Source organism: Pinus tabuliformis, chromosome 9 (genome assembly GCF_031772625.1).
Source record: "Pinus tabuliformis cultivar Carrire ecotype Pingquan chromosome 9, CPIR1, whole genome shotgun sequence".
Taxonomy (NCBI): Eukaryota; Viridiplantae; Streptophyta; class Pinopsida; order Pinales; family Pinaceae; genus Pinus; species Pinus tabuliformis.
This window is the reverse complement of record NC_142307.1, coordinates 1709124251-1709143949: the sequence shown is the minus strand read 5'-3', so window position 1 is coordinate 1709143949 and position 19699 is coordinate 1709124251. Positions and strand designations below refer to the sequence as shown.

Here is a 19699-nt window from a genome sequence, read left to right as displayed (position 1 = left end):
CCTATTCTCAGTGGCTACACTGATTCTGACTGGGCCGGTTCGGTTGATGACCGTAAATCTACAGCTGGGTATGTGTTTAGTCTAGGATCTGATGCTGTTACTTGGACTAGTAAGAAGCAACAGGCAGTGGCTCTCTCCTCAACAGAAGCAGAGTATCGGGGAGCAGTTAAGGCATCCTGTGAGGCAGTTTGGCTTCGCCATATGCTTGCAGATATGCATGTTTTCCAGACAGGGCCTACTTCTTTGTTTTGTGATAATCAGGGAGTGCTCAAACTTGCCAAGAATCCAGTCTTTCATGAACGAACAAAGCATGTGGAAACTCATTGCCACTACATTCGCCAGCTGGTTGAAGACGGCTCAGTTCAGTTGCAATATGTTCCCACAACAGAGCAGCCCGCCGACATTTTCACCAAGCCGCTTGGTCCTGATAAATTTGTAAAATTCTGAGGGTCTATTGGTGTTGTAAATAGATTGAGCATTAAGGGAGGGTATTAGAATATGTCTATTTAGTATTTAATGCTCAGTCTTCTAGCTGTTGCTAATTTTATTCTTTTAGTAGTTTCTTAGATGAAACTGTTTGTACATAGAAACCTGATGTTTCTATTATTGTAAATATCTTTGTATTATCATTGAGCTGTTTGCTCTTTGTGAATCGATTCATTCAATATTCTTTTACACGAGTGTTCCTAACTGTTTTATCTCCTCATCTGATTAGGTACAGATTTCTTGGCAGCTCCTCTCTCCACACATGCGAAGGAAAGGAAGGGCATTTTCTGTTGCAGCATTGACCAAGTTTGACTGAATTTCCAAAACGCTGTTTTGGGCTGTGTTGACCAAGTGTTGACTTGTTTGACTGTGTTTTTGTGAGGGTTATCTTTGATTGGGCAAGCCGTGTTTCTAGGCACAGAAATCGAGGCAATCTGTTGACTATTTGACCAATGTTGACTATGGTTAGGGCTGACTGCAGGTTGACTGTTTGACCAGATTTTGACTGGGCTAAATTTGACTGTTTTAAGGGTTGTTTCATCTTGTTGTTTGGAGGTCGAAGTTGATTGAAGTTAACCGAATCTTTGAGGGTCAAATTTGCCTTGTTGACCAACAATGACCTTTCTGGTTAGGGCTCTTTTGCTGTTGTTCTAAATTATTAGAATTTGTAAATTGTACTATTTCTCTTTGCTGAACTATTGAAGACTAAAAGAAGAATTGATCAAGGGTTTCCCCACATTGGGGTTTGTCCCTGGCTGGTGCCACATCTTGTGTCCTCTTGTCTTGGCTTGTCTTCCACTGTTTATGTTTATGTTCTATCTGCATTTTACTATCATGTTGATGTGATTGCTAAACTGGATATTGATATTGGGCTAATAAAGAAATTGAAGTAAAATTGCTCTAAAGCATAGAACATACCATTGCTGCTTAAAATTAACATGGTATGAAAGGTGAGGTGAAGACAAAGCCCAAGCAAGAGTGAAAGAGAAATCACCGAAGATAGTTGGACAAGGACAAAAGACTCAATGGGTTCCTCATCCTAGTTCCCAATGGGTTCCTCATCCTAGTTCCCGATTGAAGACAAGCTCCATGATAAATCTGACTATCATAGATGGAAGATGTCTCGTGATTTGACCTTGGAAGATAAGGAAGTTATGGATTATGTGCAGAGTAAAATCTCTGAGCCTTCTTCAAATGCATCGACTGTTGCGAAGACCAAATAGAATAAGGCTGAAGTCAAAACAAAGAAGATTATTAGGGATTCCATTGACAAGCCTCTGGTGGCCTATATCTCCGAATTGAAGACCAGGTTGGTTGGCATGTTCAAGGTTAGTACTGCTAATCAAATTCCCTTTCTCAAGAATAAGTTGAAGGATATTAAGAAGGGCAAGGACGAGGACATTCAATCCTATTTCTTGAGGATTACTGAGATCAAGAATGATCTACTCTTGATTGGAGAAATCATTCCTGAAAGGGAACTTATTCTCACCATCCTTGGAGGACTCCCACCTGAGTGGTATGCATTTAGAACCACTATACTCAACAGTGATCGAATTCCAAGGTTTGAAGAATTGATGTTGAGATGCATTCAAGAAGAAACAAGAATAGTCGAGCAAGAAATGCCTTCTAATAGAAGCAACCCCACCGCATTCTCTGCTCATGCCAAGACGAAGAACAATGCAGGTTCAATGAAGCAAAGTCAAGGAAGACCGGGATTCAAAAGTGGAAGGAAGGGAAGATGCTTTGTTCGCAATAAATTTGGCCACTATGCAAGGGAGTGTCCTAATAGAAGGGATACACCTCAAGATCATGGCTATCATAACAACTCCAGGGGAAACTTCAACAACAACGATCAAAGGAATGGTAGGTCCAATGGAAAAGGAAAAAGGAATGCGGGACATCAAGGAAATGGTCGACCCTCCAAGAAATCGAGGAACTCCAAGTATGATGAACCCAATGTTGTTAACTATAAGAAAAAAGAGTACTATCTTATATCGACCCTCTCCACTCCCTCTCCTCTGGACACTTTGGGAAATTGGCTGATTGATAGTGGTGCCTCAAGGCACTTCACCGGATACAAGGAAGCCCTCTTTAATCTGATACAAAAGGAGACAAACTTGGAGATCATCCCTGGAGACAATGCCACCTATCCCGTGAAGGGAGTAGGGAATGTTACCCTTCAATTGAATCAAGGTAACACTATTCATTTGCAAGAAGTAATATATGTACCCGATCTCAAGAAGAACCTAGTGTCCATTTCCACAATGGAAGATAAAGCATTCAAGGTGGATTTTATCGATGGAAAGGTACGTGTTTGGAAAAAAAATTTCAAGGATGTTTTTACTCTTGGGTTCACAGTTGACACTTTGTATAAAGTTGGAGGAAGTCCATTGAGAGCCATGTCTTTCGACACATCTCTACAATTTGAACTATGGCACCAAAGGTTCGCCCATATTCATTATAATGCCCTACCTGATGCGAGATAGATGGTGACAAGTATGCCCAAATTCAAAGTAAAGCATGAAGGTGTATGTCGGGGATGTGCCGAAGGAAAACTTACAAGGGGACCTTTCCCCTCAAGTAATAGCAAGACCACAGACATATTGCAATTGATTCACTCTGACATCTCTGGTATGATGCCCATAAACTCCTTGGGAGGATACTTATATTATCTCACCTTTGTGGGTGATTATTCTCACGAGTCCTGGATCTACTTCTTGAAGGAGGAGGATGAAGTGTTCACCTGGTTCCGACACTTCAAAGCCTTGATCGAAAACCAATTCGAAAAGAAAATCAAGATATTGAGATTGATAATGGGACCGAGTATGAATCCAATGAATTCCAAGATTATTATAGAGAAGCTGGCATTAAGAGGGAGACTACAACAACATACACTCCCGAGCAAAATGGTGTGGCTGAAAGGAAGAATCGCTCTATTGTAGAAGTTATCCGTGCTATGCTTCATGATCAAGGTCTTCCGAAGTTTCTATGGGATGAAGCTGCAAAACCGCCGTATACGTTCAAAACCGATGCCCTTATCAAGCATTGGACTCCAAGACTCCCGAATAAATGTTCACTGGTAAGAAACCCGATGTCTCTCATTTTCGAATTTTTGGAAGCCCCGTATATTTTCATGTGCCGAAAGAGAAAAGAAAATTGGGTGCATCTAGGAAGAAAGGAATCTTTGTGGGCTATAGTGAAAATTCTAAGGGATATAGAATTTATGTGGTTGGTCATAAGGAAGTTGAGATAAGTCATGATCTCACCTTCGACGAAGATATGGCCCTCAGGAAGATCAACAACCTTCCTATCCTAAGGAAGGATAAAGAAGCTGTCACAGGAAATCAGGGTGAAAAAGAGGACGAAACGATGCCTGATGTTGATGAACCTATGGATCCTATTGGTCCACTCCCTCATGAGCCTTTCTCCTCCAAGAGGAGACCCTGATGGCTTAGGGAGACTCTTGAAGATGTTGAGAGGCACATTGCACCAAGGGGGACTTTCCGTGAAAGCAAGAAGCCGAACAGGTACCAAGGATATTTGACCGCCATGAGCACTATCATTCAAAATGAGCCTTCATCATTCGAAGAAGCCGTGAAGCAACAAGTATGGAAGGATGCTATGAATGAAGAATATAAGTCAATTATGAAGAATGATGTCTGGGATGTAGTCCCTAGACCCCAGGACAAATCGGTTGTCACTTCTAAGTGGCTCTACAAAATCAAGCATGGAGCTGATAGAAGTGCAGAAAAGTTCAAGGCTCGCTTTGATACTCGAGGCTTCTCTCAAAAGGAAGGTGTAGATTACGATGAGATATTTGCACTTGTTTCCTGATACACTACCATTCGCTCGATCATAGCCCTTGCTACCTCGCAAGGATGGAACCTACATCAGATGGATGTCAAGACTGCCTTCTTGCATGGTTCAATCAAAGAGAAATTCTATGTGGAACAACCCGAGGGGCTTGAAGTTCATGATTGGGAATCTCATGTATGCAGGTTGAAGAAATCTCTCTATGGATTGAAGCAAGCACCTTGGGCTTGGTATGAGAGGATTGATAGCTATCTAATGAAGCTGGGATTCACTAGAAGCGAAGCTGATTCGAACCTTTACTTTAAGGTTGAAAATGATAAACCTTTCATTCTGGTACTTTATGTGGATGACCTGTTTCTGACAGGTGCAGATCCTCTCAAATTCACAAATTTAAGAGGGAGTTGGCTTCTGAATTTGAGATGAAGGACCTAGAATTGATACACTATTTCCTAGGGTTGGAGGTCTGGCAAAAGGCAGGTGAAATTTTCCTCTCTCAAGGAAAATATGTTCTGAAGATATTGGAATGATTTGGGATGGTGGAATGCAAGCCTGTGACTACTCCGATGGAACTTAACTTTAACAAGTTATGTGGTAGTGCTGCTGGACCTGAGTTGGGAAATGCTTCTGAGTATCGTCAACTCATAGGAGCATTGATGTTCTTGGTGAACTCCCGTCTAGACATATGTTTTGCAGTTAACACATTGAGCCAATACATGGTTGAGCCTCATCATATACATTGGATTTCCGTCAAGAATCTTCTGAGATATCTTCGGGGCACAATCACTCATGGACTGAGATACACTGCTGGAAGTGTGAGGCTGCATGGTTATTCTAATGTTGATTGGGCTGGCAGTGTGGTGGATCGCAAGAGCACTTATGGATGCTGGTTTTCTTTGGGTTTTGCTTCGATATCCTGGATGAGCAGGACGCAGAAATCAATTGTCTTGAGCACCACCGAGGTCGAATACATAGCTGCTAGTATGGCCTCCTGTGAAGCTGTCTATTTGAGGAAGCTCTTTAGTGAGATGTTTGGACATGTGCTAGATACTTGTGTTTCATGAGCGCTCCAAGCATATAGATATCTGGTACCACTTTATTCGGGATATGGTACAACGAGGAGTAATAAGGCTCCATCACATTAGGACTGACGAGCAGGTCACCAATATTTTGACAAAGCCCCTAGGGAAGGTCAAATTCTTGGCCCTTCGAGAACGACTTGGAGTCGTGGAGAGCCCTTCTTATGAGGGTCCTGTATGAGATGGACATTGAGCTCTGGGATCTCCGGGGGGTTTGGAGTACTTCTTGGAGAGGTGAGCAACCATAGGGTGAGTGGTTCAACCTTCCCCTAGTGGTTTGTTGTGTACATGGTGAGTGGTTCATCCTTCCCCTGTGATACCCCTTGGCAACATGTGAGCAGGATGAGTGGTTCATCCTTCTCCTGTCGAGACATCCTACCCATGCAGTCTGGGACTCATGGGCAGTACCTCTCATTTGGCCAATGAGCTTGTACTATCGTACTCCCAATGCTAGGATGTCTGATATTGATCTAGTATCAATGGGAACTGACTTCGGGTCAGTAAGAGTGGTATGAGACACTCTCTTTTGATTGGGACTGACTTCAGGTCAGTAAGAGTGGTATGAGACACTCTCTTTTGATTGGGACTGACTTCGGGTCAGTAGAGAATGGTATGATACATTCTCGATCACTTTTCTTCTTCATAGTTCAACAAAGCAGTGCATGGATGGCAGAGATAGTACAGATTGGCAGATGGATTAGCAGGTGGAGTTCTCCCTAGTTGAGAGGGAGTGTTAAAATTGGCAACTAGGGCCAAAGTCCACATGGGTCATCTTATTTATGACAACTGATATTTTTATTGGATTCCTCTCTCCGAGAGGTGTAGGATTGATCTAAAGAGCATCTGATTCTGACATGTACAAATGAAGATGTGAATTTATTTATGCTATGGACAAATTGTCAAGGTTGGCCAGCAAACTCATGTAGGCTCAAAAGCCCAACAGTCACGTCTATTCATCCTCAACGTTAGCCTATAAATACATGATGCCTCATCCTCATCTGATTGGGTACGGATTTCTGGGTAGCTCCTCTCTCCACACATGTAAAGGAAAGGAAGGGCATTTTTTGTTTCAGTGTTGACCAGATTTGATCAAATTTCCAGAAGGTTGTTTTTGGGCTGTGTTGACCAAGCGTTGACATGTTTGATTGTGTTTTTGTGAGGCTTATCTCTGATTGGGAGGCCGCATTTCTGGGCACAGAAATCAAGGCAATCAATTGATTGTTTGACCAACGTTGACTGTGCTTAAGGCTGATCGCAGGTTGACTGTTTTAAGGGTTGTTTCATCTTGCTGTTTGGAGGCCAAAGTCGACTGAAGTTGACCAAATCTGAGGGTCAAATCTGCGTTGTTGACCAGCATTGACTTTTCTGGTTAGGGCTCTTTTGTTGCTGTTCTAAATTATCAGAATTTGTAAATTGTACTATCTCTCTCTGCTGAACTAGTGAAGACTAAAATAAGAATTGATCAAGGGTTTCCCCACATTGGGGTTTGTCCCTCGCTGGTGCCACATCTTGTGTCCTCGTCTTGGCTTGTCTTCTACTGTTTATGTTTATTTTCTATCTGCATTTTACTATCATGTTGATGTGATTGCTAAACTGGATATTGATATTGGGCTAATAAATAAATTGAAGTAAAATTGCTCTAAAGCATAGAACATACCATTGTTGCCCAAAATTAACACTTGGTCCTCCAGGGGTAAAGGGTGAGGATTGAAGGGTTGAGGGAGAAGGAATAGGCTTATAGACGAGGTTTTCAATCCCTATAATCCTTGGGAAACTTGGATTCCCAAATGGTCCTTGACAAATAATCTTTATTGAGAAGTGGGACCACACGAGGCCAAGTAGACCTAGTCCAGGTTCAGGGATGGAATATAGCAACCAATGATGTTCCTATCTTGGACAAGGTGAAAGGAAAGGACCAAATGAGAATATTTACTTGAAAAGATTGAATTGATCCTGTTGAGGTCTAGCCTTGGGGATGCGTAAGAAAAACTTAATCCTAGAGCTAGGGCTTGGGATTCTCGGAGATTCCACTGTTAGAATTGCCTCAAATTTGGAGGAGAGGGAGGGGACCCACCAACGTAGTAGCCTGTAGGAGATCGAAATTTATCGTTGGGTCAATTCCCGAGAAATTGATGCCCTGGGTGACCTAATAGGGCTAGACCTAGGGTAAAAGGGGAAAAGTGTAAAAGGAGGGTTAAAATGATCACCCTTTTTGAGGGATTAGTGCCTAATTCATTTGGGGATATGGAGTCAAGAATGATGATGAGTAAGAACTTGGTTTCTTGATCAAGGAGGCCTAGAAAGTCAGCTTCATTCTATGTTGAGAGAAAGAAAAGGAAAGTGACCTTCAAGCATTTATACTTCAAAGCAAATGATGCAAGCTTATCGAGACAAATAATCTCTAGGACATTTCATTCATATAACATTGGCCCATACATTAAATTAGCTAAAACATGCTTAATTCCACATTTCAATTATGCAACAACTAGCCCTAATTTTAGCACTATGCAACAACAAGAATAACAACGTCAAAATTTACTTACAACGTTATAGAATATATCCAACCAGTATTTCGTTTGCAAGATAAAGCTCCAAGACAAGAAAAATAGCCAAATCCATACGTCAAAATTCAATCTTCAAAAGATATTATCCAAGGAAAAAATGTGAAGTTCTCTATGATTAGAGAGATCCCAAGTCAAGTGATGACCCAAATGAATGTATCTAACATCAATATATAGCCTCCTAAGGAGTTCAAATTAGCATATGGGCCTACATTAGCCCCTATTGATAAAATAATGTGCAAATAAAACCCCTATTGGTGACAAGCCCACCAAACTAGCTCACAAGTGTAAAAATAAGCCTCACAAGGGGCCAAATAATAATATGTACATGTCGTGGGGCCCTCCAAAGGCCTAATAATGTCCTGAAGTGCCATACTGAGGAATAAATTCCTCGGAATATGATGGACAAGGGGGTGGCCCCTTGTTCTCCAAATAATAGTCCCGTGGTGCTCCTAGCAGGTCTAAGGGCACATAAATGACCCCATCGGTCTCCATATGAATTAGAGATGTATGTAGATCCAATGCAAGTGTCCGAGTGGTGGAATGAATGCTGGCATGACATTGTACAAGTCTTGGGACATCTGCCAATAGTGTGAGGCTCCTGTGGGGGCCTGCTGGGCATAATGTACCAAGTATATCACCATCATTCCAAAAGTGGATTACTAGTAGTCTCTGAGCATTGATGAAGATCCATGGAGTGTTGTCTGCTGCTGTGGAGGCCAATGGCTCTTTATGCACACCCTATATGTGCCAATGTAGACCTCTGGGGGTTAGGATCCTGTATAGGGAGACCAAACCCAAATGGAAACCACCTGTAATCTTGCATAAGATCCAATGCGCCCCCTAGGCTTCCAGTACAACCAGTGATTAAAATAATCGGGTAAAAGAGTTTAAAAATCATGGATAACAAAGTGGGCACTTCATAATGGCATGCCCTTCCGTAGTGGGCTTTGGCATGTGCTAGTGTCTCCAAGATCCAAAGGGGGTTAACCAAGTACCTTATTAGGTGGTTTTAGCTCTTAAATGGAATAGTATGTCCAAGGTACATCCCTCAAATGGGGTTGGCAAGTGATAAATAAGTGGAATGGAATAGGGAATAAGAGGGGCAAGCCTGGGCCACATATTGGGGCTCAGGGGTAATTGGATGAGGGGAACCCCACACTTGGGTGTGCAATGTGTAGGAGGGAGCAATCGTGGTACACGAGGTGCCCCGACCTTGATTTTTCCACTGTTCTTTATGTCTTTTTTCTTTTTATGAATCTTCTTTCATTAACTACTCGGGGCTCAAAGGACAAGAGCATGATGTATAAGATATAATAATGATTACCCCTTGTTAGGTAGGGTGGTTCATGGCCCTCCAGGGGTTGGGACAATCATGTGTTCTTGAGTAATAAAGGAGGCTCATCTAGGGCCTATGGAACCAGGGTGATGACCATGTATTGGGGTAGAGCTCATGTGTTGGCTTTTGCCCGCGTGCTAATTATTATGCCCCGACCATCTTTTGCATTTTGTGGTGCAATTTCTTGTTAAATGTGGCCAATTATGTTTTTACTTTTTCTTTTGATTGTTTCAATCTCCGGGGCATCATTCCAGGCCTGACCCAAGGTGGGGAAAGGGATAGGGACACTGGCTCTATGTGGACCCAGGTGGGAGAAATGAAGAATTGGCTATAGTGAGTGGAAAGGGAGTAATATATGTGGATCAAGGAGCGAGACCACGCACCCAAAGTCGGGGTTTCCCAAGTAGTACCACCCAGGAACCAAATGGTCAATAAAGGGAGATCCCACAGGACTAAGATCCAAGGGTAACATCCAAAGAGATCAATGGGACAAGAGCACAAACTAAGCCCACCCTTTCTGCCAAATTCCCCCATCAATCCATACCTAGAAGTATCCATGATAAGTAAACCCAATACTCAATTACCAAATGACAAGACATACCATTAGATTCGGGAAGCCCACCTTCAAACATACGATCAATACAGGTGGGTGAGGGACCACATTGCTGCCTCAAGTGGCAGATAAATGGCACAACGAGCTAGTAGGAGGTTGCAAGGGGCTGCTAGCTGCCAGCTGAGGTTCATCATGGAGAAAAGTTTCTCCTGGGGATATCACCCACGAAGTGGTGGGTAACAGACACCGTGGATTCCCAAGCTGGCCATCCCAAGAATGTAGAAACTTCTTTCAAATTGAATGCAGATGGTATCTCATGAAATGTTGCACAACTATGGTGTCCCCATGAGAAACTTAATCTTGTCAATCTAATCACATCCTGCATGCTCCCACTGGCTTGTAAAAGCATCCACTTGTATCCAAACAAATTCCCTTACAATGGAGGGGAGCAACAAAGATATATTCAACAACTATCCAGGCTTACAATCTTATGGCATTTGAACAATTCCAAAACACACTTAATTATTTCAAGTTTTTGACAAACAACAATACAACTATTAGTGAAGCTTGATTAACTTCTAATTCCAGATATGGTTTATTATTCCTAGTAAATTTATAACCTAGAAAATTAAATCTGCACTTATTGAATAAAAGCACACTGGAATTTTAACTCAGACATTTACAGTGGATGAAAACACAAGAAATAATTCTCACACAGAAATTAACCCTCCATCTAAACTTCACTTTTATTACTCAGAACAATGAGGGCAACCTAACTGGGAAAATGACCCTACTGAAAAATACAAGCTATAACAATTACAAAGAATTTATGGGTACATGTAACTGTTGGAAATACTGAGAGGGGGGTGCATAAGTATTTCCTCTAATTTTCACAATTGGTTAGATTTTCTTTTAAACGTTCAGAGCATAAAACATCATCACATCAAAAAGATCGGTATATAGGAGATTTTTCTCAACAAGCTTTGTTTTGTATGGTTACATACACATTTACTAGTTGAACTAGAAGGAAATACAAAACTCCCCATGGATTTTACTGTTGAGATATCCAGGGGAAGCTAGGTAGGTGATTTCTCTTCTTGATAACTACTTGTGATGTGTTACCAATTATCACATAGCAAGGCCTTCACTAACAACTATATTTCTCTATAAGATCAAAGCACAATGCTGGCGAGACCAATGACTTATAGACACCATCATCATTGTCTCTCAAGGAACATACCCCACTCAGGTGTTCACAAGGTATGTCCTTCTATAGCTATTCTTATCTTGGATTCCCAGTCCTTAAAGAATATCGGTCCTCTATGACTACTCTTATCTTGGATGCCCTACCACATCCTCAAAGAGTATCAGATTCCAGATGCTTACCCAATCTTCCATTCTTCCTTCCCAAGTGAAGACAAGAATGATGTGCCTATCTTCCCTCTCAACTAGGGAGGATATACCCATTCCTATGAAGGAATATACCTATTCCTATAAAAGGAATGTACCCAAGTTCCCTCTCAACCAGGGACTTGTCCAAGCTCCCACTTAGCTAGGGACTTGCTTTCCAATTATTTTTTTTCTTTACTAGAAACTTGCTTCTAGGCTCCCTCTTAACTAGGGACCTATTTCTAGTAGCAGCTACCTCTTCTATGGTGGAGATCATGGGACCTTCAACTACTTGAACAACTCCTTCATTTGATGTCATGAATTTCATCTTCTTCGTTTTGTAGGGCATCAGCTATCCATCACTTTCTTTCATGAACCATGTCAGTCATGTCATCCTTCCTTTCATCAGAAAATGATCTGCTAAGGGCATCGACTATCCATCACTTTCCTTCATGAACCATGTCACTCATGTCATCCTTCCTTTCATCGGAAAGTGATTTGCTAGTCCATATCCGTCTTTCGTCCATACAACTCAATGTTGCTTGGGAGCAGGAGCGAGAGCGACCATTTTCAAAAGCTCCCGGTTTGGGAGCGAATCTGGGAGCGATTTTTTAAAAATATATATATTTTTTATATTTTTTAATTTTTGATACATATATGTCAACAAAAACATGTAGAATGATGATTTAGACATAAAAAAACATAGATTGATCATTGAACCATATCACATCAATCATCTAGAAATTATAATCGTCATCAACCATGTCCACAAGTTAGTAAAATACATATTACAACTGCAACATATTGAGTCTCATCATCATGAATCATGATTCATTAAATTCAATCTTAAAGTTTCAACTTCAAGCTTTCAAAATTGAAAATTCAATGACATTTATCATCATTGATCCCCAAAGTTGTACTTGTAAGCTAAGTTTAACCATTACAAGAAGTAATATCTAAGATATTTCTAAATCCTAACTTCTAACTGTTAACATGATATGAAATGTTATAAATTTATAAAATGAAACATGAATAATGAAATGAAATGAAACAACTTTAGTCTTTCACGAAGCATCATATTCATAATTCACATCATTACCAATGAGTTATAATTGCCAAGGCCCAACTTCAAACTTCAAATTTTCATTGTCACAGTGATATATTGTTTACAAAAAATATCATTATGATATGAAAGAGTCAAGAGTCAAGAGTCAAGGACTCAAAACTCAATAGTTATGAAAACTAAAGTCTAATAGAAACTAAAAAAGACAAGTAAACTGTAAATCAGAATCTACATGGGGCCCTTGCCACGAGAGTCTCCAGGAGTATAAGTAGGTCGTGGTGGTCTTCTAGGAGTCTCCCGCACAGACTGACGACCAGAACTAGAACCTCCACGTGAGGGTGTAGATGGAGGTGGCAACAGCAAAGGAACAAGACTCGGACCTCGAGCACTGCTACTGGATGGTGGAGGTGGAGGTGGAGGTGGCATGGCTGCTGCAGCTGCTTCATCTTCATCCCTTACAAGTTCCTCTTCCAGTTCTTCAATATGTACAATGCCATCCTCCAAATTGTCATCCTCTGGGTGATTGTCCCAAACTTTATATGTGGGATCCTCATAAGCCCGATCACAGTAATGACTCAACAACCTCAAGTTGTAGTGCACATAAACCAGGCTTTCTGCTCGGTTTTCATTGAGTCTATTTCTTTTCACATTATGTATGTAGCTGTAGGTGCTCCAACACCTCTCTGCAGAAGAAGTATTTACAACCTGTGAAAGAACATTTTTTGCCAATTTTGGCAAAAGTCCATGCCCGCCATATGTTTCCCACCATGTGAGAGTATCAAATCTATCTCTGTCGTCCATTGCATGGAAGTTACCATACAAACCAGTGCCACTGAAGTATTTGCCTATTTCTTGGCGCACAGCTGCACATTCCTCCCTGTCAGGTACCAACTTTTCTAATGCTTCCAAATATCCTTTAGTTACCTCTGGATCTAAATGGGGTTTGGTCCTAACCCCACCCCTTGCTGCAGGTTGGCCCAACCAAGATGTAGAGTAGTATTTTGGCGTAAGGATATACGCCAAGCAATGTAGTGGAAGATTAAGCCTATTCCACCGTTCACACACACAATCATGAATCAGTTTGTACAAGTTGGGATCTCTATTATGAACAATGTCTTTTATTTCCCCCAACATGGTATCCATTTGCTCATACACCTCGCCAATCACTGGTTTGTCTGTATCTGCAAACCGAATCATGTGATAAATTGGCTTGGTGAAATCCGATACCTGCCTCACAGTTGTCCAAAACTGCCCATCAAGAGCGGCCTCCTCCACCATTTCAAAACCTGCCATGTCAGCTACATTTGTAGCCCCTTCCTTTAGTACCTGCCAATGTGGACTTGATACCATGCTAGCTAATGCCTCTCTTACCTTCAAAAGGCGCCTGAAGGTGAGGTAATAGCTACCAAATCTGGTCTTCGCAATCTTCAACAACTCCAATCTCGAGTGACTGCGGAAAAGGCCATGGGTATTGCTATGATTTGTAATAAATTTTATCATTTGTTTGACTTTCTTGTACAAATCACCAATCCATTGGTATTGTTCATTTTTGTTCTTGACAATATCATGCAACAGAAGGTTCAATGTGTGAACCAAACATCCAGACCAAAATATGTTCGGGTATTTATCCTCAATAATTGCTCCCGCTGCCTTACAATTAGGAGCATTATCAGTGATGACTTGGATGACATTGTATGGGCCAATATGCTCAATTGTTTCAAGTAATGCTTCTGCAATGTTGATGGCGGTCTTGAACTTGTCTGAGTAATCATGTGCAGCTAGAAAGATGGGACCACTAACAGACACAACAACACTTATCAATGGCTTGCCTTTTACATTTGTCCATCCATCAGATACAATGGACACCCCATGGTCAGTCCAAGAACTTGTCATTCTATTCAAAGAATGTGATATTTTTGCTTTTTCATGATCAAGGCCAACGGTTCTTGCCTTGTCATACCCAGGGCTCTTGTATCCTTTAGGGGCATCATTTATGGCAGAAACCATTTCGTGCCAATAAGGTGAGCGAAGAACATTGAATGGTATCCCACATGCATAGAGAAACCTGTAAACCTTTGAATCCACATCATTCCTACACCCCTCATCAAGGAAATCTGATATGGTTCTACGCCTTAAAGATGATGACCCTGTGCCTCCATATCCACTGCCTTGGAAGGATGCTAAAGGAGTTCTTTGTGAATGTGAGCTTGGTTCAAAGAAACCCCTTGATTTTTTTGATCTTTGTTGGGCTTCCTCCTCTTCTCTTATGTATTTGGCTCTATCCGCCGCTGACACCGCTGTACAAGTTTTGATTCCTATTTGTTTGTCTCCATCCCATGGCCTTTTCCCGCAGAGGTGTCTTCTAGCACGGGTGTATGAACCTGTGTAATCAGTGTTGCAATGGGGGCAATGAAATTTAGTGGTTCCACCCCCTCACCCTGTTTCAGCCCTGTAAACATATTTCCACAATGGAGTTTGGTCTTGTTTAGTTTTTTGAGGGTCATGTTCACCCTCCTCCAGCTCCTCCTCACCGGGGTTTTCACCAATTTGACTTTCTCCAGCTTCTTCATCCCCCTCTTTAGTTTGGCCCCTTCGTTTCCTACTCTCCAGTACCATAATAACCATAAAAGGGACCAGGAAGAGGAAAATGCCAAGAAATATAGCCAGGTCCATGGTGTTTGATGTTTATAGGGTTTTGATTCCTAAATCTGCAAATTAATTTAATTTATTGGGATTAATTAATTTAATTTATTAATTTAATTTAAATTTATGATTTTTAAACTCAATAAACTAAATTAAATTAACTAAATCACTACCTAACTAACTAAACTAACTAAATTACTAAGTTACTTACCTCTGCAGGCTTGCTCCTCGCTCCTTGGCACTTGCTCCTCGCTCCTCAGCACTTGCTCCTCGCTCCTTTGCTCTTGCTCTTGCTCCAAACTCTTGCTCAATGAAGTCACAATGAAATTTTTTTAGGCCCATTTGGCTTTTAAAACCAATTTTTTTTTTTTTTTTTTTTTTTTTTTTTTTAATTTGAATTTTTTTGCGTCCGCGGATTTTTTTTTTCCGTCGGATCGCTCCCGGCCTGAGTCGAAACGCTCCCAGAGCGACGGAGCGATCGCTCCCCGAAACGATCCCGAACAGGGCAGGGAGCGTAAATTTTTTTTAGGGAGCACGCTCCCGAGCCTCTCTGGCCCGGAGCGCGATTCGGGAGCGGGTTGGGGGGGGGGGGGGGCACTCCCCCGCAACTATGATACAACTACCTTTTCCACATCATGTATCCTACAGGATCTTCCATCCTTTCACATTAGTACTTATTCATCCACAATTCTCTTTCGGTAGTCCTATATTAGCCCATCCATATATTGTTCAAAAATCAAAATGAACATCAAACCAAAATAACCTTTTGTGATGGCCCTTCATCATGACATTTGCTTGTTGCAGTATCAACATCTTGCACACATATTGACACATCTCCAAGATATTCAATGTCAAGGGTCTTCATTCTTTTCAGACTTTACCAAGGTTCTCATATCTTTCCCATGGAGATGTCATGGCTAGTTCTTCTAGTTATGGGATGTTGATTGCTTTTTCTAGGTGACCATAGTTGCATCTTTCACAATCTCCTCTTTTCTTTATTCACATATTGCTTCCCAGGAACTTTTAATCATAGTTCCTTCATTTTTTTCAGCCACCTCATATTTCATATGAGGACATATTATGTTGATTTCATCTAGTACAAGGAATAAATGCATATCTCCTAGAGAACATATCCTCGGTAAGAGGGAGTGTTGAGAAAAATGGTACCAAGGAAGTGTTTCCTAGTGCATTAATAACCTTTTTTCATAAGACATTATGACTTATATTAATGTCTTGGAGTTAAGTCACTTTATGAGGTGTTACATGTACTTGGTACTTTATAATAAAGTCACTTCATAGTTTAAATGTGACTTTAGGAGAAAAAGTACCAAGTGTCTTTTAATAATAAAGTGACTTTATGAGAGAAAAAATGCACATGGTACAAAACATGTTAAAGTGACTAGGAGTTCTTTAAGTGAGGGGGACAACATGAGAAAAGGGGTGAAGAGAGGGAAATAATCTCTACCCTTGATCTAATGAGGTGAGATGTAATCTCAGTCATTAGATCTCTACGGTTAAATTTCTCCTCATTTAGAGATTACAAAAAGGAAAAGACAAATTATTCCTTATTATTCTTCTCATGTGACTTGAGGAGAGCAAAGGAGGCAGAGAAAGGAGGCTGTATACAACCCAAGAGAAACCTGAGTTTCCAGGTACAGTCTGGCTCGTATTCCTAGATTTTTGCACTTGTGTTTCCAGGCCGAGTTTGCAAGGTTTCCAGGTTGATTTTGCATGTGTTAAAGGCCGAGTTCTGGTATGCTTCTAGGCCAAGTTTGCAAGTGTAAAAGGCCAAGTTTCTGGTGTGCTTCCAGGCAGTGTTCTGGTGTGTGTTTCAGGTCGAGTTTCAGTGATTTATGGCTGTGTTTTATGCTACTAATCAGCGCAGGTTTGGAGGGTGGTTGACTGGGAGACTCAGCGTACTTCTGGTGTTAAAAACACCAACTTGAACTTCTGTTATTTCTGTTATAGAACAGTCATCTGGGCCAAGATTCTAGGTCACAGTCAATGTTATGTTTGGGACTGTTCCAGCACACATTTAGAGGCAGTGAGGAGGCACAAAATTTTTGCCATATATCTGCTCACCCTGGCACGAGTTTCTAGCACTGTTGGATGGTTTTCATACTCAGAAAACTAGGCAATATCAGTCAGTGTATATGACTGTGTGGAGGCACAGAATTCAATGCATATATCAGTTTGTGATCTGAACTGTGGGGGCTCAAATTTCCTAGTAACCTGGCAGTGACATCATCAACTCAAAAGGGAGGTAAGTTGACTTTATCTCGGCTGTATTAATTTGCTTAACAGCAATCTAGTAACTCCTTGAAGACTGGCTTTCCCCTTGTGGGTTTTTCTATGGTCATTAGTCCAAAAACAGGTGTGTAAAATTTATGTGTTCGCTTGCATTTATTCCTTGTATCAGCCATGAAACCAAAAGAGTAGAGTAGTCCTTGTTGTTTCATGTTAAATGCAAACTAACATATAGATCAGTCATCTGTTATGATGGGGTTTCGGCATTAAACTCATGGAAAATTTTGAACCTAGGTGGGCTAGAGCAGTACGATAATTTTCTACACAAGGTGGCCTGGGGCTTCTCATCCAATGACCCCAACCACGTCAAGTACATGTCCCAAGTAAACTCCAGCTCAAATACAAAGTTCAAACTCCCCTTACTCAAGAGTGATCTCAATCATTAGAAGCTCTAATACCAAGTGGAAATTTCTCAGAATTCAAAATTCAATGCAAAACAGAAATTTCACCGAAAACAGCAGAAAGAGTACAATGTTTCACTCCCAAACAACCCAGACTTCACAGCAATTCAAACCAAGGGGATAAGTTTCAGCCCAAAAATCTAGTTCTGAAAATAATAAAATATTCTTTGAAAGCGATAATAGCAGCAGTATGACAGTAGTAAATGAACCTCGTAGATGTCAAATCACGTAACAAATTTCCTTTTTCTTATGTCAAATCAGCAAAACATACACGCCTTTAATTAACAATACATAAAAAACATATTATGACTGAAAATTAAATCTGGAAATTGCACAAATTTAGAGAATTGTAAACTTCATTAACATGCTCAAAATGAATAACGTGTACATATGATAACCTTCTCTCAAGGCTAGTACAAATCCTCCTAGTTCCCCAAACCCTAGTGAAAGAAAATCAACAAAAACCCTAGTAACCAAGAAGATCCAATATTAAAGAATCACTCCAACACATTCTCCAAGTCAAAACATATTGTCCTCTTCTTTATTCACAAATCCACCCTAGGGTTTTATCGCAAAACCCTGATCTCTAATCTCGAAGAGATAAACCATAACCCTAGACCTCCAAGATGCTCCAAGATTCTCTAAGAAGACCAAGAAACCCCGGTAATGAGAGAGAGAGAAAGATGGTAGCTTGCCTATTTGTCCCCAAGCCATCTCCAATCTGCCAAAAAGAAATCCAATCCAACTAGGGTCTAATGCCCTCTTCCACATTGCATAATGCTCCTCATCCCATGTAGGGCACTCTCCGTGGAGGATTCCCATGTGGGGATCTCTCCAAGCAAGTGGAAGATTCCCATGTGGGGCACTCTCCAAGCAAGTGGATCCTCCATGGGACCCCAATAAAGGGAAACTACCAAACTGTCAAGAGAAGTACAACATCTAAAGGAAGATCACTAAGCCAACAACCGTATAAGGTCAAGTAGCCACTGAGAAAGCTATCTCAAATGGGCAAATCCATCAAGAACTCTCTCTCATGTGGCAACCCATCTTGGGCCATCCAGGGGATAAACATACACCATGCACCCCAAACATGGTGTAACAAAATTTGCAGTAGATTACAGTACACTATATTTAGTGTATCTATAACTATTTTTACTTTAAATGGCCCAAGTTAAGTGACAGTAATTCCTTAGTATGTGCATTTATGTATGCAATCCATGCTCTATGCTAATACTGATTGATATTTTTCTGAAAGGTTTGACATTGTTGAAATGGCTATTAAAGTATTCTACGTGAGCTGTTCCATATGTAATCTATGCTTTCTAGTTATACATAATTATATTTCACCTATTGATATGGAAGATGTTTAACTACTTTTTCATTTCAGCTATACAGTGTTGCTAATTGATTCAAAAGATGAAGATGGTCAACAGCAAGTTCTTTCAGCTGCTATGGAGGTGACTTTTTATTCCTTTATATTGTCTTCTCATTTGTTTAGATAAAATCATTCTTGGAAATTATGTGAGATTTAGAGTTAATTTCCTATAACAATCTTCTTCATTGGTAGTCGGTTTTGTCAATCTTGCAATTGATTAATGGGATTAGAGCCTTTAGTTTTTATAACAGTATGTGGTACTGCCTTTATATTACGTTGGTTGCTTAAGGTGGAAGTGGAAGAAAAATTGTAATTAGTATTTCAATTTTTTATTTGTATCAAAATTGTTCCTAGATAGTATTTTAGATTTGATATTTATTGCCTTTGATTTGGATTGCAATGTTCATGAGTTTGGTTACAACGTATTACAGCTGGGAGATGCACAAGAACATGAAGTGGATGTAAGGTTCAGGGCACTTGTGGCAATTGGAACTCTTGTATCCTTTGATGGTTTCATGTTCAATCCTAGTGTCCATGGACTATCTTATCTTTATCAATAAAACCATGTGTGCATACCAATTTTTCTTGTGATTGATTATTAGTTCTCAACATGCTTATATATATCAGAGAGAGAGAGAGATAGATTTAACATGGTCTACTTTTGCTGCTCAAGATACATCTTTTACAATGGGG

General features: G+C 40.6%; 1 protein-coding gene across 3 annotated transcripts in view; it reads left to right on the top strand.

Annotated features, from left to right (window-relative positions):
• LOC149155519 (transducin family protein / WD-40 repeat family protein) overlaps positions 1-19699 on the top strand; it is a 440469-nt gene that overhangs the window by 386469 nt on the left and 34301 nt on the right. For all 3 annotated transcript variants that reach the window (XM_089445676.1, XM_089445674.1, XM_089445675.1), the window contains 2 exons: positions 19019-19088; positions 19438-19503. In XM_089445676.1, coding sequence (XP_089301802.1) covers positions 19019-19088; positions 19438-19503 — 136 coding nt within the window. The remainder of the gene's footprint in view (positions 1-19018; positions 19089-19437; positions 19504-19699) is intronic.